This window comes from Pongo abelii, chromosome 21 (assembly GCF_028885655.2).
Source record: "Pongo abelii isolate AG06213 chromosome 21, NHGRI_mPonAbe1-v2.0_pri, whole genome shotgun sequence".
Classification (NCBI taxonomy): domain Eukaryota; kingdom Metazoa; phylum Chordata; class Mammalia; order Primates; family Hominidae; genus Pongo; species Pongo abelii.
In genome coordinates this window covers 54,185,415-54,209,302 of record NC_072006.2, presented here as the reverse complement: position 1 = coordinate 54,209,302, position 23,888 = coordinate 54,185,415, and the positions used below count along the sequence as shown (strand labels likewise).

The window sequence follows — 23,888 nt, the reverse complement described above, 5'->3', positions numbered from 1 at the left end:
CAGAATGCTGGAGAAGGAAGCGGCCGTGGTCACAGTCACTGGAGCTGCCTGGCTCCTGGAAGAGCGCACACACCGGCAGCTATCAGGCCTGCCAGAGAGTGGAAAATGGGCCTGCTCAGAAACAAAGCGGGCAGCAGCGGGAAGAGCCCCACCCCTACCCAAGGCCTCCAACTAAAGAGAGGCCAGCAGTGCCCCGAGGGACAGAGCCAGAGCCCTGAGCTGGGGGCAGACTTGGGCCACAGCCTGAGGCCCTGGTATGTCTGAAATTCCTCAGCTCCGATTCAGTAGCTGATCGATACCCCGAGTCTATCATCCAGGAAAACCAAACTGTGTTAACAAGTCTATTATTAACTTCGCACTAAATGTGGCAGCGAAGGAAAAACAGCAGATGCCGAGTTCCACAAGCACGTCCAGCCTCCAGATCGGGAGGCGGCGGCCTGGCGGGCCCACGTGAGCCTTCCTGCCTCCCCACTCTTCCTCCACCCCACCCTGGGCCACTGCAGGTCCTGAAGGAGGCAGGCAAGGGATCCCCAGAAAGTGTGGCCTGGCCGGTATCCCACCTCCTGCGTCAGCCTCCGAGTGAAGAAGGGGTTCAGGTACTTGGCGTCCAGCCACATGAAGCCCTTAAGGTCCTGCCGCCTGATGTAGTGGGCCTCGTACTCCTCCTCCGTGAGCTCCGACAGGTGCTCCGACTCCACAGTGTTGCCCTGAGCAGGGAGGAAAGGCGGCCCGACGGCCACCAGCTGGCACCATCGGGGGGCACCTCCTGGAAGCCCCCACACCACCCAGGCCGCCGGTGTCCCCAACCCTAACTCCACTTGACCATCAATGCAGGGTGACGGTGGGCAGCAGACAGCCTCCTGGGGGCCTGCGGGGAGGCAGGAAGGTCCATTGGGGCACAATGGATGCCCAGGACCCCACCTAGGACAGCTAAAACAGAAGGACTGGGCTGGGCTGGGGCTTGGTCTTTAAGCTTTTCAAGCTTTTTGGGTGATTCTGTCATGCAACCAGGACTGGAACTGCTGTTCCGGGCTTTTCATTAGCAGCAAATCGCACAGGGAGGCTTTTTGTCTCTTAGCCTGTGGCTCTGTTAGCCAGGACTCCACATGGACAGGCTTCTGCCAATCAAGTCAGGAGAGGAGAGGGGAGAGGGACACATCCTGTAGGAATTGGGGAGGGACGAAGAAAAGGACCCCATGTGGAGGAGAGGGACGGAGGTGAAGAGGCGGGACTTGGGTCACAGGTAGGAGCAAAGCAGACAGGCTCTGAGTGCAGCGCCCACTCTGCTGGAGGAGCCTTGGTGGGGCCACAGTGAAGTGTGCTCTGCAGCTTCACTGCGGAGGGGGCGGGGGCAGGTGCAGGGAGGGCAGAGGATGGCGGGGGAGGGGAGAGCATTTAGATGCTGTGAAGCAGTGGTTGTCAAACACTGGTGTGTATTAGAATCTACCTGGGGGGCCTGTGAAACCACAAAATACTGAGCCCACCGGAGCCACCTGTAGAGGTACTAATTCAGTAGGTCTGAATGGGCTTGGGAATCTGCAGATCTAACAGGTTTCCGGTGATGCTGCTCGTCTGGGGACCCCATTTTGAGGACTGCTGATCAGTGTGGTAGTAAGAGGGCAGGCTCAGGAGTCTGTGCCCACAGCTGTCTGATTCTCTTGATGCCTCAGCATTCTCATCTGCAAAATGGGTACAATGAAAGCACCAGTTTCTGGCAGGCTATTGGGACAATCTGAGACAATCCAAGGAAAACGCAAGCACACTGACTGCCACAGAAAACATTCCAGAAACTCAGCGGTTCATCCTCAGAGGAGCTGTCCTGTTTCTGCTAGTGCTGTGCTTCGCCAAGCGTGTTCACAGGATCAGCTGCAGCAGCACCTCCTGGCAACTTGTTAGAAACGCAAATTCTTAGCCTGGACCACATGGTGAGACCCCATCTCTACTAAAAATAAGAAAAAATTAGCTGGGTGGGGTCACGCCTGTCTGAAGTCCCAACTACTCCAGAGGCGGAGGTGGGAGGATCGCTTGAGCTCAAGAGGTCTGGGCTGCAGTGGGCCATGATCGCGCCACTGCACTTCAGTCTGTGCAATAGAGTGAGACCCTGTCTCAAAAATAAATAAGAAGAAACACAAATTCTTTCGGACCCCATGCCAGACCTATGAGATGCTGGTATGAGACCCAGCAGCCTGTGTGTAGCAAGCCCCCCACCGATTCTGATACCTAGAAAGGCCTAAGCTAGAGCTTTTGTGAAAAACAAAAAAGTTGGTAGATAGGGGGTCGGGGCAAAGGGCCTCTTAGTGTGATGGAAGTTCTGCAGAGCCAGGCCTCACAGCCACCTGGAAGTTTCCTCCCAGCAGCACTGCACTGGGTGAGGGGCCCAGCCCAGCATGGAGACTGGAGGCCACGGTCTTGCCAGCCCTGACTCCAGTGTTAGCCGTGGATGGCCACGTGAGGACTCCTGGGCCTCTGATGACTGATTAAAGTTACTCAGGCCTAGAATACAGGAACTAGAAAGAGATGCATGTCCAGAAATGCATGGTGATCAGCAGGGGATGCTCGGGCCTGGAGCCTACAGCAGCCTCTGCTTCGGTCAGAGGGCCTAGCTTTGCACAGGGGTCCTGAGGGTGAAGACAGGGCGGGAAGGCAGCCTGGTGGCAAGGGCGGTGGCTTGTAGGAAGAAGAGGTGGGCAGGCTGCAGAACCTCAGCTCTCCCTACAGCTGGGGCCTGGGTACCTCCAGCCCCACACCATGTCTGTCCTTCGGGGAGTACCCCTCTCACGGCCCTCACAGCCACCGCAAGACGTCCTCCCCTCCTCAGGCCCCCAACAGGTGGTTTTTAGTAAAACCATACTGGGGAATGACAGGATTTTCAAACCCTCAAACCTGGGCCCTGACAGGTGTCTCAGCTGCTGGCAGGACAGAGGCACTGCTGGGAGAGTGGCACAGGTCCAGACTCCTGTGGTGCCCCATGGAGCTTCAGAGAGGGAGCAGATGGGGTTGCCCAAAGCCCCCCTGGCTGCGGCAGGTCACAAGGCCGCCAGACACCCCCACCCCAAGAGCCATGCTTCAGAACTCAAGTTCCGTCACCTCCTTCTCAGTGGGGACGACTGTTGTGTCTGCGTGTGTGACGTGTGTGGAGGTGCTGGGCGTCCTCAAAGCAAGGCTCATCTCCCCATTTCCTGACAGTGGGGACCACCAGCTGCGCAGCAGGCCAGCCCCCTGCCCCACCCCCGCAGGTGCGTGGTACTAACCATCTTCTCAGTCTTGCTGAGGTTGACATCCTTCTTGTTCCTGCGGCGCGCCTTGGCGTCCTCGATGTCCATGAGGCGAATGAGGGGCATGGTGCTGCCGCCCAGCAGCAGGATGGTGAAGAGCACGATGACGATGGTGGTGGTGCCGATGAGCTGCCGCTTCTCCATGGGCTCCAGGTCCAGGTGCAGGCTCAGGGCGTAGGGGATGGCTCCCCGCAGGCCTGGGTGACAGCAAACAGCGTGAGAGGACACAGTGAAGAGGCAGCAGCTTCATGGGCTGGCTTCCCTGGAAATCCAGCCGGCCCAGCACCGCGACCAGCTGACTATTCTAATGGCCCTGTTGAAGAGTGTGTGCTCACCCTGTGAGGCTTTGAGGTGTAAAGAGCAGGTGGCAAAGATGTGAGGACCACAGACTCACCTCCATGCCCACGTGGGCAGATCAAATGAGGTGGCCTGCCCCAGCTACAGAGCCCCAGGTGCGGGTGCGGGAGGACTTAGCAAGCCTGATGCTCGTGTCTTGGAAACTGCAGGACAGCTGCTGTGGGCTGAGCCCTCCCTGTGTGTGCGCCAGGCCTGGGCAGGTGCTCAGCGTGCAGAGCATCACTGGATCTTCACAGGAATCCTCAACGAGCAGCGCTACTCTTGTCCACAACACACAGGTGAGGGATGGAGGCCAAGAGCAGCATGGCCCGCCCAGGGCCACTCAACTAATACCCACAACAGCACAGGATGCAATGTGTCCAGTACCCCTCCTATCTCGAGATGCTGTCCCTGTGGAGGCCCTGGTGGCACTGACGGGGCTGTGGGCTGCTTAGGTGGTAATGACAGGCTGGCTGGTCCTCTGTGAGGCTACTAGGGCACGACTGAGGGGCATGGACCGAGCTGGGAAACAGCACGTTCCTCTGTTAGAAGCTTCCTGGCTTCCTTGGTGCCATACGGAAGGGACAGGCAGTCCTAGCCCCACCCTTGGGGAGCTCCTAGAGCAGCTGGGAGGAGACACAGCAAATGAGGGCTGTGAAATGGTACCTGGAAGAGATGGCGGGGGGAGGGGGAGGGGGGCAGGTTGCAGATAGAACCAGGACCTGCCCCAGACAGGAAGGCGGGGAGGCTCACATCACCATGGGGTAGGACAGCCAGACTGCTGCAGGCCAGACCCAGATGGGGAGATGGCAGGGCAAGAGCAAAGGGCACATAATACAGAGACATGGTGAGGACAAGGGACTCTCAGCCTCTCTAAACCTGTCACGGGCCAGAGGATTCAGTGACACGGGACATGTAATGTGCTTTAACAGGGTGTATACCCAGCAAGTGCTTAGTACCGGCTAGCCAGGCCAAGCGGCAATTCAAAGTAGGATTTCTTGGGCAAGGGGGATGCAAAGGCATAGGGATGGCGGCATCTCCATGGCATCCAAACAGGCAGCTGGAAACAGGAGTATGGATCCCAGAGGGAGGTCTGGGTTCGCGGGAACAGCTTTGGGACTAGGTGGAAGCGAAGGCCAGTGGACGGGTGAGTGCACTCAGTGAAGTGCGGAACACATGAACAGAAGTGGGGCTGGGGCCAAGTCCTGAAGAAGCCACTATTTGAGGGGTCAGTGAAGGGGGACGAGCCCAAGGAGACGTCAAAGGAGAGAAAGGAGGAGCATGGCCCGGAGGCCGGGGAAGAGGGTGAAGTGGTCCTCGTCAGAAGGCAGGGGCAGTGGGAAGGAGGTGGGCTAGGACGGGGGCGGATGCCTTCCCTCCAGGTCTGGCTGCGGGAGGTCACTGGTGACCTGCCAAGGCCAATTCCAGCCCCGTGGACAGGCGGTGAAGAAGTGGAGAAAATGAGCGAGCACGGCTCACTCGCAAGGGTCTGGCCATGGCCAAAGAGGTGCGGACGCAGCTGCGGGGGACGTGAGGAGGAACTCTGGCTGAAGTTGCTGGTGTTTTGTGGGAAGGAGGAGAAGCTCTGCTTAAATGATGATGGGAGGGGCCGGTAGCAGAGGCTTGTTCAGTGCCCCTCGTGGAGGATCCAGGAAAGCCTGGATGGAAACCCACGGAGCAAGAGCCCGGGGAGCCTGGGAGAGAACAGGAGCCGACAGCCCCCGCCATTTCAAATACACTCCAACCTTCCCCGTAACGCTCTCTTATCCTCATGCACCCCTTCCCAAATAGCTCACATCCCTTCAAAAACCTCTGACACACTTCTGCAACCACTTTACAAAGTAGTTTGCCTCACTGGCAAAAGAGATTAGGAAAAAAATGAGTTTTTCTCACCACATATAAATGTATACATATATCTACACATACGTACATATATATGAAACATATACATTTTTAAACATGGCCTTTTGAAAGAAGAGAAATCTGAGACAAACTTGCAGATATGCCTTTGGATAGAGACCATTATAAAGTGTGTTGCTATAACCCAACCCACATGGAAAATACTTTAATTATAATATTTAAGCAAGAAAGCATAAAGAACAGTATGTATTGCTCAAAAATAAATTTAAGGATGCCTATGGATCCAGTTCTTTAGAAGCAAAGATTTATGAAATCATTTCCATCCTTTAAAAAGTGATTAAATAGCAACTGAAACATTCAAATTAAACTACCAGAACTTTGTGACTAAAAGGAAAAATATCCAAAACTAACATAAGGTATGAAACAGTTTCAACTTTCACCTTTTCTACCTTGAGACCATTATTACTTCAGCCTAGAAGACCCACAGGGAGGCGCTGAACCACTCCCAGCTGCATCCTGGACTGCACTGTACTGCCCAGGAGAGAGTGGCAGAAATCCCAGCTCTGCCTCCAATGGTCATGTGACCCTGGGCATGTCCTTTGCCCTCTTCCAACCAAGCCTCGCCCGCTTCATAGCACCATGGTGAGGGGCACCGTCTTGATTGCAGTGGGTGCCATTAAACGGGAGTATTGATTACTTGTGGCTTTGCCAAGGGCACTAGCAGAGAACCACAGCTCTCCCTGTATGGGGCGTGCTTTTAACAGGTATTTCCCCACCCCATTTATCCAAGATTTGACTTACCACTAAACCACATGATGAACATCATCTTCGGTGTGATTTTATGATCCCGGAAGAAATTCAGGAGGTAGGAAAGAGGGAAAATGTTTACCGCTCTGCCAAATAGTACAAGCACCTGTTGACAGCAACGAACTAAGTCTTAGCTGAAAACATCTGGCTCTTCAAGCTGAAGCTTCTTGAATGAAGCTAATGCAGACTGTGTAACACATCCAGTACAAATGCAGTATTCCCCTCAGCCATAAAAGACACGAGCAACACCATGCTCGTCAGAGACCCAGCATGGGCGTGCTGCCACAGCTGCGGGATTCTATGCATCTAGGAAAGGATAAAGCTTTGTATGTTACCTTTCTCAGTAGCCAGAAAAGAGAGGACTGACGAGGTATCAGGAAGGGCTTTAGTAATGACAGCAGACCAAAACTGAATGCCAAGAGGCTGTATAGAAGTATTCACAGATTAGTTTAAGGGCAACCTGACTCCAAAGGCGCTCTTCCTTGGGACAGGCCTGCACTGATCATACCAGCACTAGGGGGACAGACAAGGTGTTTCTGCCTCTGCCTCAGGGAAAGGAGGGCAGCTATGAAGGACCTATCCATGCATGGAAACACTGCTCTCTGAGCAAGAGGAACGCAGAGGTAGGGTCTACCAGGAGGCCACATGCCCCGGCTTAGCCTGCCAGCTGCTTGCTGTGGCTTTTGGTTCCTCTCCATCTCCAAAGGCATGTTAGTCTTGGCAAAGTACAGCTTTATGTAAAGTTTATATCTTTTTTTTTTTTTTTTTTTTTTTTTTGAGACAAAGTCTCGCTCTGTCTCCCATGCTGGAGTGCAGTGGCGCGATTGTGGCTCAATGCAACCTCAACCTCCTGCGCTCAAGTGATCCTCCCGCCTTAACCTCCCAAGTAGCTAGAACTACAGGCATGCACCACCATGCCTGGCTAATTTTTTAAATTTTGTAGTTAAAGATGAGGTCTTGCTATGTTGCCCAGGCTGGTCTCAAACTTCTGGTCTCAAGCAATCCTCCTGCCTTTGCCTCCCAAAGTGCTAGGATTACAGGTGTAAGCCACTGCACCCAAGCCTAAAGTTTAAATCTTATCTAAGTGGATTCTTAGGACATTTATTACTTTACTTTCATTTTCTTCATCTTGGTTCTCACCATACCTACTTGAAAAGGATGATATAGACATATACGGTACATTCTTTAGGCTTTAAGTTTATTCCTTTAACAAGCATGAATTTGAGAGTTTTTTTTTTTTTTTTTTTTTTTTTTGAGATGGAGTGCTGTGGTGCGATCTTGGCTCACTGCAACCTCTGCCCCCCGGGTTCAAGCAATTGTCCTGCCTCAGCCTCCCTAGTAGCTGGGATTATAGGCGTGTGCTACCATGCCCGGCTAATTTTTGTATTTTTAGTGGAGACGGGGTTTCGCCAAGTTGGCCAGGCTGGTCTCAAACTGCTGACCTCAAGTGATCCACCTGCCTCAGCCTCCCAAAGTGCTGGGATTATAGGCGTGAGCCACCGTGCCTGACCAAGAGTAAATGTTTCCGATCATCAAACATTTCTATGCCAGACAACATGCTAATCATTTTACATGCATTATCCTGCTAAATTTAAATCCTTGCAAAGGTCTTACAAAGTAGGTATTGTTGTCTCCTGTTTATAGACAAGGAAACTGAGGTATAGAGAGATGAAGTAATTGGTCCAAGTTGACAAGGCAGGAAGTAATGGATCCAAGTCTCAAATCTGGTTCAGACCCCAAAGCCCATGCTCTTGACCACTAAGTTGATTTTACAGGGCAAGAAATGTAACCCATCTGAATAGGCCATCTCCACTAGCTGCAGGGCCAGCCTGGGCCTAACTGCTTAGAGAAAACTGAGTTGTCACCCCAAGGCATCCTCTCATTTTCCCCCCAACCTGTGGCTGAAACAGTCACCTCCCTGTTTCACCCACTGAAATCCAATCTTCCATGCCTACACTTGTTTCAGGTTTGATCAAATGTGTCCCTTTTTACCCAGTGGCCACACTAAAGGCTATTATACTTTTTTTTTGTTGAGATGGAGTTTCGCTCTTTTTGCCCAGGCTGGGGCGCAAATGGCGCGATCTCAGCTCACTGCGCTGCAACCTCTGCCTCCCGGGTTCAAGCGATTCTCCTGCCTCAGCCTCCTGAGTAGCTGGAATTACAGGCATGCACCACCACACCCGGCTAATTTTGTATTTTTAGTAGAGACGGGGTTTCACCATGTTGGCCAGGCTGGTCTCGAACTCCTGACCTCATGATCAACAGCCTCGGCCTCCCAAAGTGCTGAGATTACAGGCGTGAGTCACCGTGCCTGGCCTAGGCTATTATACTTTCTGTAAAGGACTTTTGCTGCTTCTCTCTTGCCCTGAAACCTGAGTTTGGAGGACAAATAACTGACCAAGAGCAATGAGCTCTTGCTGACTGAGAGGTGGAAGTACCCAGGCTGCAGGAAGAATATCTTAGACAAATAGACAAATATAAATAGACAAATTTGAAGAAAACTGCAGTAAGAAGTACATAATAAATTATCCAGAAAAAGCAGAAAAGAGAAAGAAATCCCAGCTCTATAACCACTGTGAACATGTGGCTATATTTTCTTCACATATTTTCTTTTTTCTGTGCATAATATTTTTACATGGTTATGATCAATTACATATTCAATTTTGAAATCTGCTTTTACCTCCGCACACAAAAACCTATAAACCTGTACTTTTATTTAAAGACCATAATATTCAAGGCCATTAAAAATCTTAAAAAACAAGCAAAAGTCCTTTCTGGGGATATTTATTCACTTAATTCTACCCCCGCCCCCTTACTGTATGTTTGTGATTTTTTTTTTTTTTTTAACAAAAGAAACTTTAAACAAAAGAGTGTCTATGTAGCTATTGACTTTGAACAGTTAACAGTAACATAAATGAATCCGGAACATGTGTTTATTGATCTACAAATAAGTAATTAAATAAAAAAACAAGGAAAATACTTACTATGCACCAGATGACAAAGGAAATTTCAAACTTGTGAGGAAAACTAAAAATGGACAGGCCAAGAAATGCAAACACACATGTTTCTGAAACAAACCAAAGAATGGATTATTCAACCCCAATGATTTCATTCCAATATGGTACTAAACTGTTAAGCAAGCAAACATTCACAGACAGAATCCAATACAACACTTTCCTTATTTTCTTGAAAATCCTGCAGCCAATATCTTGGTCAAACTTGTGCTTAAATTCTCTCATTCTTTTCTATTACATAAGCTACACGTCTCTGGTATTCAGAAATCTCTTAATGTACTGAGTCAACTGTCAAATACTTCTGCAAATAAACACGATCCCACCCAGGGAAGATGATAAACACATGAATCTGTCAATCTGCTGAACACTGTCATTAGCAAGGGCCCCAACTGAGGCAAAGTGGCAAAAATTCAGAGTAAATGACTGCAGACGCCACATGACAAATGTGAAGGGGCCTCTGGTTAACTTCCACATGATTAGCTTAATATATTTAACACTGTCACAAGGTTTAGAACACAGCTCACACCCAGCAGGATTTGCAGAGTGAGACTCATTGCTAACTCCTGGCTCCATACTGCAAGCTAAAAAGAGCCCAATATTTACTCTCTGTCACACAAACTTGTATATTTTAAGAAAAAGCACTTATAAATTTCTAACACTAGGCTCTCTGCTTAAACTGTGATGTCCCTCAGAATAGCATAATGACTAAAGAGATTAAAACTGTATTTTTTTTTTTTTAGAGACACAGTCTCGCTCTGTCTCCCAGGCTGGAGTGCAGTAGCACGATCTCGGCTCACTGCAACCTCTGCCTCCTGGGTTCAAGCGATTCTCCTGCCTCAGCCTCCCAAGCAGCTGGGATTATAGGTGCTCACCACCACGCCCAGCTAATTTTTTTTTTTTTTTTTTTTTTTTTTTAGTAGAGACAGAGTTTCACTGTGTTGGCCAGGCTTGTCTTGAACTCCTGACTTTGTGATAAACACACCTTGGCCCCCCAAAGTGCTGGGATTACAAGCGTAAGCCACCACGCCTGGCCTAAAACTGTATTTTAAAATAGTTGATCATAAACAGCAAGGCTGTTTTACATTCTAACAATGTTTTTCCTTTGAATGGTACCCAAGTTTAAAACAAGTCCACGAGCTGGAGAGTTTACCCCCCCTCCTCTCTTTGAAATTTTTTTCTTATCTAATATTTGTGTCATCTTTCCAAATGAGCACATTTAGAAGACATTAAGATCTAGAGGATGCTTTTCCCTGGCAGCATCAACTCCAGGATCTGGATACATCACGGTATCCATTTGCTCTGAATTTCTGCCACTTTGCCACAGTTGGGACCCTTGCTAATGAAAGTGTTCAGCAAACAGGCAGAATTGTGTTTATCATCTTCCCTGGGTGGGATAGTGTTTACTTGCAGAGAAATTTGACAGTTTTTCTGTCACATTTGACAAATTGTCAAAATTCGACAATTTTTCTAATGCCCAATCCTCTATGGATGGCTATTTAGACTGTTTCTATTTCTGAGAGGTTCAACAAACACCCCAGTACAGGCTAAATTCCACAGGGTTGAACTGTAGGGCCAAAGAGCATGTGCCTTTTAAGTTCAGACAGACGTGGCAAATGACTCTCCAGAAAAGATTCCAGTAGGCCTGTTTTCCACACACCAAGGCCAGAAGTGGGTATTATCAAACTTAACATTTGCCAAACTGCTGGGTACAAAATAGAATCTTTTTGGATGGATGATTTGCTTTATGTGTCTTTAACTGGGAGGGTCAGGGTCAGAATCTGTAGCCCGGCTTTCTGAGAGAGGTGCTGTACAAATAATACCCTCTGGCCCAGGAATAAAGAGACCTGGCCTGCATACCCACTTCTTGGCCATGAGACCATGGGCAAGTCATGTGACCGCTCCTCACCTGAGCCTCCTTATCTGCTGAAGTTTCTGCCTGGCCTGCCCTTGCCTCCTAGCACGCTAACAGTGTGGAAGTAGCAATTAAAAATGAGACAAGTGGCCAGGTGCAGTGGCTCTTGCCTGTAATCCCAGCACTTTGGGAGGCCGAGGCGGGCGGATCACAAGGTCAGGAGATGGAGACCATCCTGGCTAACACGGTGAAACCCTGTTCTACTAAAAATACAAAAAACAAAATTAGCCAGGCATGGTGGCGGGCACCTGTAGTCCCAGCTACTCGGGAGGCTGAGGTGGGAGAATGGCATGAACCCGGGAGGCGGAGCTTGCAGTGAGCCAAGATCGCGCCACTGCACCCCAACCTAGGCGACAGAGCAAGACTCCATCTCAAAAAAAAAAAAAGAGACAAGTCCTCCAAAATGCCAGGGGTGATTTTGATAACAGCTAGGGCAGAGCCACTTGGGGGCCAGCTTAAAGGGACATGGTGAGAGTTGTTCCCCGACTCCAACCATTTCCAAGTATAAAGTTGGTGGGGAGATACATGGGTATGTCTGAGCGTGGGGGAACAAGAGCCTGAACAAACTGCTTAAAGACAAAGCCATCGTGGTTTATCCCAGCCCAACAAATGATACCTCTACTGCAAACTGTCCCCGAGTGATGTCCCTCAGGCTGCTCTTGTGAACAAAGGATTCTGTGGACGAGTTTGGAAAATTCTATTAACTATGTCGCCCGTTAAGGATTTGACAATGCGTTATTTGCTGAAAAGTCTGGCAATTCATAAATGTTAAATTTTATTTAACCAGGATTTCCTAAACTCTTGTTTGACTACAAAAGCTTTATCTTTTTCTTTTTCTTTTTTTTTTTTTTTAAGATCATAGCCCACTGCAGCCTTGAACTCCTGGGCTCAAGTGATCCTCTCAGCCTCCCAAGCAGTTGGGATTACAGGTGTGAGTCCCATGCCTTGCTTGACTATGGAGCCATTTTCACCAAACCATCATTAATATTATTTCCAAGGAATACATTTTTGGAAATGTCACATTAATACATTAAAAATGCATGTATCAAATGTTCATAACTGGTTCTCACTATTTTTGGTCTTTAAATTGTAGGCTCCAGATGTTCATTTATTAGGTGTTTGGTTTACTTTATGAAATTTCAAAGCCAGAGGAAGGATAAACAAAAGATAAGGGAGTGAGGGATCTGGCTCTGAGGAGCTGCTGCCCTGCTGCCAGGGAAAGTCTCAACTGACTTCTAAAACAGGATAAGGAAGAAAGATCAGCTCTGGGTGGGCCTGCGCACGGCCACACAGAAGCAGAACTCACCACATAAGAAGGCCACGGTGCGGAGGGTCTGCTGCATGAGGATCTGGGTGACTGGGGAGAGGTTATGGTGCGTGTAGTGGGACATCACGATGCCTGAGAACAGGATGGCCATGATGCCTAGAGAGGGAGAGAACAGAACAGAAAGCACTGCCGTGTGATCCCCAACTCAGATCTCACAATGCCTGCAAGGCCCTGGGGCCTAAAGCATTAGAGGGTTTAAGAAAAAGGAAAATAAATGAATACCTGAAGCCTCCCAGAGGCTTCAGAAAAAACACCACGGGTCCCTTCGCTCTGGCAGCCTAATTACTAGCTGGGTGACCTTGAGCCACATTATGTCCCCCATCAGAGCCTCAGTTTCCTCTTCTATACAGTGGGACTAATAGTACCCACTCACAGAACTGTTAGGAGGGTGAGTGAAAATAAGCCATGTAAAGTCCCCTTCACAGTACCAGAGCTAAAAAGGTGTGGACCGTCACTGACATCCAGGGATAGGTTTGGCAGATGTGGAACCTGTGGCTATTGAGGGCCCACTGCACTACCCCCCACCCTTTTTTTTTTTTTGGGATAGAGTTTTGCTCTTGTCACCCAGGCTGGAGTGCAATTGCGATCTTGGCTCACTGCAACCTCTGCCTCCCAGGTTTATGTGATCCTCCTGCCTCGGCCTCTTGAGTAGCTGGGACTACTACAGGCATGCATCACCATACCTGGCTGATTTTTTGTATTTTTAGTAGAGAAGAGGTTTCACCACATTGGCCAGGCTGGTCTCGAACTCCTGACCTCGGGTGATCTGCCCGCCTCGGCCTCCCAAAGTGCTGGGATTACAGGTGTGAGCCACCGCCCCTGGCCAACTGCACCGTTTTGTATAAGGAACTTGAGCACCTATGAATTTTCTATACGTGGGGAGTCCTAAAGCTGATCCTCCACAGATGCGGAGGGATGACTATATAAAAGGGGCAAGCACACCACTCTGGGGGGCAGAAAGGAACCAAGAATCTGTGTATGGACAATGTGAGAATGTGTGGATTCTTTTTTTTTTTTTTTTTTTGAGATGGAGGTTCAGTCTTGTTGCCCAGGCTGCAATGCAATAGCGCAAAATCGACTCACTGCAACCTCCCCCTCCTGGGTTCAAGCAATTCTGCTTCAGCCTTCCAAGTAGCTGGGATTACAAGTGTCCACCACCATGCCCAGCTCATTTTTGTATTTTTAGTAGAGACGAGGTTTCTCCACGTTGGTCAGGCTGGTCTCGAACTCCTGACTTCAGGTGATCTACCTGCCTTAGCCTCCCAATGTGCTGGGATTACAGGCGTGAGCCAACACGCCCGGCCTCTTTTTTTTTTTTTGGAGACAGGGTTTCGCGTTGTCGCCCAGGCTGGAGTGCAATGGCGTAATATCAGCTCACTGCAACCTCCGCCTCCTGGGCTCAAGCAATCCTCCCACCTCAGCCTCCCAAGTAGCTGGGACCACAGGCACATACCACCACGCCCGGCTAATTTTTGTATTTTTGTAGAGATGGGGTTTCACTATGTTGCCCAGGCTGGTCTCAAACCCCTGAGCTCAAGCAATCCAACCTGCCTTGGCCTCCCAAAGTGCTGGGATTGTAAGTGTGAGCCACTGCACCCAGCCAAATGTGTGGATTTTGATGGACTTTTAAAATACTTTTCCTTAACTTTGAATTTTCCCATAATCATGAACTACTGTTATTTAAAAAGGTAATGCATCTTTTCTTCAGAGCCCTGCACGAGGGTGTCTACAACCTTCTGTGCTTACGTAGGATTTGAGCCTCGACATTTGTCCACTGCCCTCAGTCACTCCTGAGGAACTCACAGGTCTCTTCTCAGCATCTCCCTGTGTAGGGAGCAGGAAAGGGGTCTCTATTTCATGTAAGGAAGCTGAGATTGTTTTAAAAAGTCATCAAATAAGCTGCCAAGATATACTAATTGCAAGTCAAACTTTACAAGCAAAGTTTTAATTCACTTCTGCCATTTTGTGGAAACAGTGCTTATCTGGCAAACTTTCCGTGTATAAAAGGGTGAAAATCGGCCAGGCGCGGTGGCTCACACCTGTAATCCCAGCACTTTGGGAGGCTGAGGCGGGTGGATCACAAGGTCAGGAGTTCAAGACTAGCCTGGTCAAGATGGTGAAACCCCGTCTTTACTAAAAATACAAAAAATTAGCTGGGCGTGGTGGCATGCGCCTGTAATCCCAGCTACTCTGGAGGCTGAGGCAGAGAACTGCTTAAACCTTGGAGGGGTGGAGGATGCAGTGAGCCGAGATCACGGCACTGCACTCCAGCCTGGGTGACAGAGCGAGACTCTGTCTCAAAAACAAACAAACAAAAAAACTGTAAAAAAAGGGTGAAAATCACAGCACTGTATTACAGACTTGTCAATTGCTAAGCTTACTGTAACACAATACCCTACAAAATATAGGAAACATACTTTTTTGTATTGCCCCAGCAGGTATGGGCTGGCTGAGTGACAGCAGGAGCTGGACATTTGATCTCCTAACCCTCTTAGGAAACAGCAAATGCCTCTGCTCTTCAGTTTCCCCTACAGGGAGATTCCAGCCATGCTTCCCGTAAGACACACCTGACATGGTGGGCGAAGGAAAATGAGAGGGTAGGAGACTTCTTTACCTGCTCCTGTAGGGCTCTTTGGAGCTCAAGAGTGTTTTTGTTGTTGTTTTTCTTTGAGATGGAGTTTCACTCTTGTCGCCCAGGCTGGAGTGCAATGGTGCCATCTCGGCTCAATGCAACCTCCGCCTCCCGGGTTCAAGCGATTCTCCTGTCTCAACCGCCCAAGTAGCTGGGATTAGAGGCACAGTCTCGGCTCAGCCTGTCTACAAAGGCTGACGGTAGCCCTGTGGGATTGAGGATCTAACATGGACCAGTCTTCCTTCTGGTTTTCCTTACAGGAAATCTCCATCTTTTAGGATGGCAACAAATTCAAACATTTTGGATTTTTCTATATGGATAAGTAAGCCCTGTCTGGGGGCTGAGACTGGACCACAGCTGCCACCTGTGCACTTGACCCACTGTTGGCACTGGGCCATCTGGACAATCCCAGAGGGCTTTACCCTGGGCTAGTGTGGGGTCAGGGCACCTTGAGTTCTAGGCGAAAGGAAAGAGGGTCAGCAGCAGGCACAAAAGCCAGAGGGATGGCTCAAGTATCTGCCTCATATACCCTCCAGAAGCAAAGGGAACTCTCCACCACCCACACCACCCTCATCTGCGGCCAGTGGAGCAGGCTATAGAAAACACAAAAGCGGGCGTTGGTGCAAACCAGGCTAACTTTTTTAAGTGACGTAAAAGCCATGGTATTTTAAAAAATACGCTTAAGGAAGAATCTCCTTTAAGAAGGCAAAATCGTTTAAGAAAGCAAATACAGCAAAAGCGTTCAGCCTCCTGAAGGAAGAATGGCAGAAAACAAGAAAGGGAGAGAGGAAATCCACTTCTGTTTATGGTTACATCCACTGTTCTAGATGTAATAAAGGAAGACAGTATGGGATTCAAGTCCAAAAGGCAGTGAAAAGGTATCATGGTACAATTTACACTATACCGTGCCTTACTCTATGTAAAATACGACATACTTCTTGAGGGCTGAGTGAAACCATAATGAGTATGCTGTGTTAATTACTCAATAATAAACATATTTTGCCATAAAACATTCAGACTCACTGAGGTACAGAGTAAAAGAGAATCTATTCACACTGCTCGCTCAGAGGTAACTACTCTTAACTACTATTAACACTTCAATATGCAGACTGCCAGTTCGTTTACCACATGATTATAAAGTTTAAAGTAATAGGCTGGGCATGGTGGCTCACACTTGTAATCCCAGGACTTTGGGAGGCCAAGGTGGGTGGATTGCTTGAGCCCAGGAGTTTGAGACCAGCCTGAACAACAGAGTGAGACTGTCTCTACAAAAAATACAAAACTAGTTGGGTGTGGTGGCACGTGCCTATTGTCCCAGCTACTCAGGAGGCTGAGGTGGAAGGATCACCTAAACCTGGGGAGGTCAAGGCTGCAGTGAGACATGATTGTGCCACTGCACTCCAGCCGGGGCAACAGAGCATGATCCTGTCTCAAAAAATAAAATTAAAATAAAACTAAAGTAATAAACAGGATTCTATCACATATATGGTGCCTATTACCAGCAGAGTGATTTTTTTTCAAGGGCTTCCAACTCTCTTGTCATGGTACATATACTAGAAACCCAGCTCCTTCTCAGGCCTACAGAACCTGTGAGGCAGTGTCCTGGCCACACTGGTCTTCCTTCTCTTCCTGGAGCATGCCACACTCCTGCACATCTATCTTCAGACCCCTGGCTCCTGCAGTTCCTGCTGCCAAAACCCTCCTTCCCTAGACCGTCCCTGGGCTGGCTCCTCTCACTGGAGCCCACACAGGTCTGGGCTCCAGTGCCACCTCCAGGGGAGACCTCCCTCACTGCCTGAGATCCCAATCCATTCTCTACCACATGCCACTCTCTGTCACATGGCTTTAATTTCTCTGCTTGTCATTTCTTGCCACCTGGAATTGTTGTATGGGTTTGCTTAAATTCTGGCTTTCTTCTGCAGGAAAAGGAAACTGATCTTGTGTTGTTTATAAATGTAGCCCCAACAGCAAGGGTAGTTCTCAGCATAGGGTGGACATTTAATAAATATTTCTTGAATGGGTGAGAGATTGATTTTTCAACTTACTTTTAAAAAATTTAACAATATGTCAAATTCTTTCCATGGCAGTACAGACAGGTCAAGTTCATTTTTTAAGTGGCTGCACAGGATTCCATAGTGCAAATGGACTGGAATTTGATCTTTTCCATTACTGATGAACATATAGTTCCTTCCAGTTTTTCTCTCCCAAGCAGTGCTGCAATGGAATTCCTTAGATATCTGTGCAGAAGAGCACTGCACCATACATTCTATCTTTGGCCAAGTTCATGCCAATATCTTAATATCTTTTTTTGTTTTTTTTGAGACGGAGTCTTGCTCTGTCGCCAGGCTAGAGTGCAGTGGCAGGATCTCAGCTCACTACAACCTCTGCTTCCCGGGTTCAAGCAATTCTCCTGCCTCAGCCTCCTGAGTAGCTGGGACTACCGGCACATGCCACCACGCCCAGATAATTTTTGTATTTTTAGTAGAGACGGGGTTTCACCATGTTAGCCAGAATGGTTTTGATCTCTTGACCTCGTGATCCGCCTGCCTTGGCCTCCCAAAGTGCTGGGATTACAGGTGTGAGCCACCGTGCCTGGCCCATGCCAACATCTTAAGAAAGTGTTATGTCGGCCGGGCGCGGTGGCTCACGCCTGTAATCCCAGCACTTTGGGAGGCCGAGGCGGACAGATCATGAGGTCAGGAGTTCAAGATCAGCCTGGCCAAGATGGTGAAACCCCGTCTCTACTAAAAATACAAAAAAAAAAAAAATTAGCCGGGCGTGGTGGTGGGCACCTGTAATCCCAGCTACTCGGAAGGCTGAGGCAGAGAATTGCTTGAACCTGGGAGGCAGAGGTTGCAGTGAGCCGAGATGGCGCCACTGCACTCCAGACTGGGCTATAGAGCAAAACTCCGTCTCAAAAAAAAAAGAAAGTGTTATCTCATGATTAATCTTGCAAACTCATCCTTCAAGCCCAAAGTCCCCTTCTCTGTGACTCACCTTGACAGAGTGTCACTCTCTCCCATCCCCTGCAAGCCCAGTGTTTGCTAACCGCTCTGCCTAAGTGGGGTCTATTCATCTTTGAATCTTTAGTGTCAGAGGCCAAAGTGGCCCTCAAAACTGGCTTGACTGAACAATAAAAATAGTTAACATGGATACAGTCAGAACGAACATTCTGAGAATAGCTAACACTTGCTGAGTAATAATTAGGGAGACTATTTGATTTGCTGTGGATACCAGGGCATTTTTTAGAATAAAAGGGGATGTTGTTAATTCATCATGTTGAGACAGAGGGCAAACCAGGACTTCTGGCCACCCCAGCAGTGGCACAGATGCCCCGTTAGGACTCTCACTTGCGTCGCTCCCCTCGTCCTCAGCAAAGGTGTCAGGCTGGCCCTTGTGTCTATTTTATAATGAGGAAGTAGAGCATGGGGTGGTTAAATCTGTAATCTGAGGTTACACAGCCAATAAGAGGTGGAGCTGGGATTCAAATCCAAGTCTGTCTGTTATCCAGCCCCAGTCCTTAGCAACTGTGTTCCCTACATGTGGATTTAGGTAAATAATTCCCACTTCCTAGGAAGAGAATGTCCTGCTCCCTGGTCTTGGGAACCACTTGAGATCAGTCGTTTGTGACAGTCAGGACAAGGGGAGCACACAAAGGAAGGTGAAGACAGCAAAAACCACCCTTTCCATCTGTGCTTTCACAGAGCAACGTGGGGCGTCCACACACCACACAGGGCCATCCTGCCCCTCTCTGAAAACCCTGCGTGACAAATACCCAAAAGGTAAAGTGCGGACAGAGCAGGTTCCCTCACCCAGAGGCAGATCTGGTGTTCCTGGCTTGCACTGCTGTGTGTGCAGCAAGGTCCCTAAGGAAATGAAACCCCTCTTAACAGGAAACACTGCCACTCTGAAAAGAAGGTAAGAAAAACACTCCCTTATTTTAATCACAGATTCCAAACAGATGCATGAAACACATCTTTGCCAACAGGTACTCAATGATCTTCTCAAGGGGGTAGAGGAACAATTTAGAAAAACAGATGTAAAAATAGGTAGGCTAGAGCCTAATGACTCACAGGTAACGTTTTTGTAAGTGGCAACATTCAGTAAAGAAAGGGAACCTCATGGCAGACACCAGGATGGAACTACCCCGGTGAACTGGTTTGCGATGAAAAGCAAAACCCTGAAAATGGCGAGTCCACTCTGCTTCCTCCTTGTGCTGCTCACGCAGCACCCACGTGTGACTCCGGATAGCGACTGGGTAGAAAAGTTCTGTCAACTGAGTCAATAGAGACCACTGGGCCTTCTGCTTTGTGTCTGAAGAAATTACTTCTACACAGAACACTGTCCTGCTCTACATAACTAGAAAACCTGATACAAGATATGAAACGAAACTATTTTCTGACATGGGACAAAAGATAGGGTAGGACTGTGATTCCTGCCGGAAGGGAGACAAACAAGGTGGCCACTCTTTCCCTAGGCCCCCTGCTGAGCTGACTGCCTGAGGCTGAGGCTTTAGAGGGCTGTCCTGTTGAGTCGGGGAAGCTGCACAGAAAGAGAGCTCTTGGACATCTACTGTAAAGTTCCCTTGAGTTTTTGACTGATACTGATCAGTAAATATGTGGGATGAAACAAGAAGCTGGGGAAAGAACCATTAAAAAGAAGTAGGCTGAACAATTCCAGAAGCCGACATGGGGCTGGGAATAGTTTGCGTTCCCACCAGCCAGAGTGGAGTGAGCTCACGGTACCTGAAACACCTTAGTTAGGGCCCTGCTACTCTGCACCAGCCCTAACAAAGTTTAAATGTAAGCCTCAAAAAGGATTATACTGATGCCAAGAGACTTAGATACATGCCAGAAGAAAAGTCCAGAAATAACACAAAAAACAAACAAAAAAAATTTTTTTTAAAAGAAAAGTCCAGAACTCCGTAAAGGAATACAATAAAATCTTGTACTCAACAACATAAAAGCTCACAATGACTGACATCCAATCAAAACTTAATAACAAGCAAAGAGCAAGAAAATGTGACCTATAAGCACAAGAAAAATCAACAACAAAACAGACCTAGAGTTGACAGAGATGATGGAATTGGCAAACAAGGACATTAAAGCAGCTATTAGAAATTTCTGTGTTTCATATGCTCCAGAATATAGAAGAAAACATGAACATGATGAAGAGAGAAATGGAAGAAATGAAAATAACCTACAGGGATCTGCCACAGATTAATTATAAAATATGTAAATGAGAAATATGCTAGGTAGGATTAGCAGGAGATTCCACATGGCAGAAGATCGGTGACTTTAAAGATACGGCAACAGGAAATAACCAAAATAAAGCACATAGGGAAAGAAAGAAAAAAAAAGGCAAAGCATATTGTGGGCCAATAGCATGCTACCCTCTCATACCTGGAGTAAACTGAAGTTTCAAGGGGAAGAGGAAGGAGGAACAAAAAAATGTTGATAAAGAAATGGGCAAAAGCTTACCAAATTTGATGAAAGCTATAAACTCATATAAACTATAAACCCAAAAAGCTCAGTGAACCCAAGGTGAATATAAAAATAACCACACCAAGGCACATCTAAATGCAGTTGCTACACACCTATCAGGACAGCTAAACTTTTTTAAATTAAAATAAGTGTGGTGGCAATATGAAGCAACTGGCACTCTCTCATACATTCTGATGGGAATGTAAAATGATAGTCACTTCGAAAAACACTAGGCAGTTTCTAAAAAAGTAAAAATGTACTTACCATATGACCTAGCAGCCTTAATCCTAGGTATTTACCCAAGATAAATGAAAACACATGCACACTGTTCTTAGCCCAAATCTGGAAAACCCCAAATGCCCTTCAAATGGTGAACAGACAAACTGTGGTGCAATAAGAACGATAAACTACCGCCGCACGCAAAAACATGGATGTCTCTTAAAAACATAACGGAAAGAGAGGAGACACAAAACACTACGTACCACATGATCTCATTTAAACTACAATGACAGTGCAGATCAGTGGGTGCCAGGGCTCAGGACAGGCAGGTGGACTGACTGCAGAAGAGCACAGGGGAGCCACACTGGGCGATAAGAATATGCCACACCTCGACTGTGGGGGTAGTTATGACTGTCCACATTTGCAAAAATTCATGGAACTATATACTTAGAATGGGTCCATGTATTGTGTGTAAATTATACCTCAACAAAGTTAATAAAAAAGAAAATCTCTGCACATCCTGTGGCACAGATCAAAACATCCCTGCAATAGTGCCTCCTTTCCAGAACAAGGCCTCTGAAGGGCCTTCATTCAAAGGATGGGATCAGACTTCCAGGGCAGAGCCCTTCCCAACTGGCTGCCCCCTCACACAGGAACGGGTGAGTCACGCTCCATTTTCAGGTCAACATCCTTACAACGTAACAAGCTGTGGACGCAAGCTTGACTGCCACTTGTAGGCAGAAAGCCCAACTAAGCCAAGCCTGATTGGGCTGCTGATTGATTACCAGGTGACAGCTCCAAGACCATTACGCTGTGAGTGGCCACCCCTCCTCCAGCTGGTGAGCATCATCTTCTAGGGCCACATCAGAGTCGCCTCTGCTGCTGGGAGCTGTGTGCTCTCCTCCAATGGGGTGCAGGGAAAAGGCTCTGGGCCTCCACTGTCAATCTCACTGCCACCACTGCCTGTGCAGTGCAGCTTTGGGCTAATGACAACCTCTTAGTACCTACTCCACAGGGTTGGTAGCAGCATAAAAAAACTGAATACTGGTAAAGTGTGTCCAATAAACACCCAACATTACGCCACCGCCACATTTTGCTTGTCCCTCTATGTAGCACTGAGTACATGGTTTTATGCGATCTGTTTTGGAGGGAGTTGTATTAGAGGGTTCTAAGCACTAGTTCTTGACTCAAAGACAACTAGTTTGAATCGTTGTTCCACCAATCCCAGCTGTGACCTTGAGTAATTTACTTAATCTCACTCAACCTCAGTTTTCTTATCAGTAAAATAGGGGCCTTCACAGTACCTCCCTCCCACAGGCTACCCTCCTCTGAGGGAGCCTCATAGGACTAATGGGCTAAATGAGAGAAGGTGGGTTAAGAGCAAATGTGACCGTGACACCAATGTGACTGTTTGAGCCCCTGGATCCAGGCAGGCCTAAATCCAGATGTGTTTCTAGGGAACCAATAGATTTCCTTTATTACTTAAGTTCTTCTGAGTTGTGACTGTCTCTTGTGATTAAAAGTGACCCAACTGACAAAGCCTCTTTCACCAGGCAGGACAAGATGCCATCACCACAGCACTTTCAGGCTCTCTGTCACTTACCTGAGAGTGAGATTCCTTCTGCAAGCCCATAAGGCAGATAAGCAAAAATGATCATCATGCCAAACTCCAAGGAAGGCGTTTTCCTCAAGTCAATATGCTTCAGCACGTAAATGACAACTGTCAAGGAAGGAGAATCGAGGGAGAGTTGATGGGAGATGTGGAGAAGTCACAAAACTGCTGCTTTCCAAATATGTGAAGTAAACAACAGATATAGAAGATTTTAGAATGTCCCAAGGTTACAAATGAAAATTTGTCATTATGGATTTTTTCCTTTGTAGGGAGACTGTTGCTATAAGAAAGGGAATCTGACAAAACACTAAGAAATGTAAATTCCGGAGATAAATGGTGGTGGAAGATGAAAATCAACCTAAGTCAACTCATTTAAAAATGATGAACTTAGAGGGCTGGGGATGTGCCGGGCCATGGCGCGAAGCTGGGGCTGCAGACACACCAAGGACAGCTCACTTGGCCAGGTTCCTCCCAGGGCCAGCATCACCCCCACTCCTCCAACAACATCAGATGAGATCACTAATGCTACCCATCTTGCTTTCCCCATCAGTTTTGAGTCAAAGACACCTAGTATGAATCGCTGTTCAAACTGGGGTTCGAGGCCCTGTTGAAGCACAGTATTTCCTATTCCTGGAGATTTCCAAACTCATGCCCCTGTGAAAGGAGAGAGCCTTCTATATATTGAAACATCATTCACAATGCCAGTATAGACTGGAGCTCACAGTACCCATTTGCTCCACTTCATTTTGATAGATACTTTTTTTTTTTTAAAGAAAAAGATAAATATAGAGGAAAATACTGAACTGGAAAAAATTTTCTTTTCCATTCTGTTTATTGGTACAATATGAGAAGCTGTCAGCCAACTCAATAGAGCCTTTAGACTTCTGGACAAAGGAGTTGTTGGGAAAATTCAACAGGATGGCAGAAAAACATGCCTGTAACCAGGCAAAAGAGTCTCTTCCGGCCATCTGTGAAACAAACTGCTCGTGGGGGCGGGCCAGGTGGCCATCTCCCTGAGACGTAGGCTTAGGTGCGCACCGAAGTGGTCTACTGCCTGTTACTATTTTAAACACAATGAAATTTCTACAGCAATAAAGGTGATATTGGCCTTAACAAGCCTCTTTCCATCTCCAGCTGGAAAAGCTTATTGGTTGTTAAACAACAAAATCAGTGCAAATAACTCAATGGAACACACTCTGAAAGCCCCTTTTGCAATCCTTCTGGATAAACACTTTCGGTGGGATAAAAATTTTCTCTATTTGGCATTTTATTTTTATTTATGTATTTTTTAGAGATGAGGTCTCACTATATTCCATTGCTAAGGCTGGTCTTGAACCTCTGGGCAAAAGCAATCCTCCAGCCTTAGCCTCTCAAAGTGCTGGGATTACAGGCGTGAGCCACTGCACCTGGT

General features: G+C 47.7%; 1 protein-coding gene across 4 annotated transcripts in view; it reads right to left on the bottom strand.

Annotated features, from left to right (window-relative positions):
• SLC9A8 (solute carrier family 9 member A8) overlaps positions 1-23,888 on the bottom strand; it is a 78,935-nt gene that overhangs the window by 4,761 nt on the left and 50,286 nt on the right. For 2 of the 4 annotated variants that reach the window (XM_063720659.1, XM_054542318.2), the window contains exons 10-15: positions 22,469-22,574; positions 12,511-12,627; positions 9,263-9,345; positions 6,273-6,384; positions 3,252-3,472; positions 329-707 (exon numbers count right to left, since the gene is read on the bottom strand). In XM_063720659.1, coding sequence (XP_063576729.1) covers positions 348-707; positions 3,252-3,472; positions 6,273-6,384; positions 9,263-9,345; positions 12,511-12,627; positions 22,469-22,574 — 999 coding nt within the window. In that variant the 3' untranslated portion in view covers positions 329-347. Of the gene's footprint in view, positions 1-328; positions 708-1,416; positions 1,680-3,251; positions 3,473-6,272; positions 6,385-9,262; positions 9,346-12,510; positions 12,628-22,468; positions 22,575-23,888 lie in introns of those variants that run through there. The other 2 variants (XM_002830409.6, XM_054542319.2) reach the window with 2 other exon arrangements.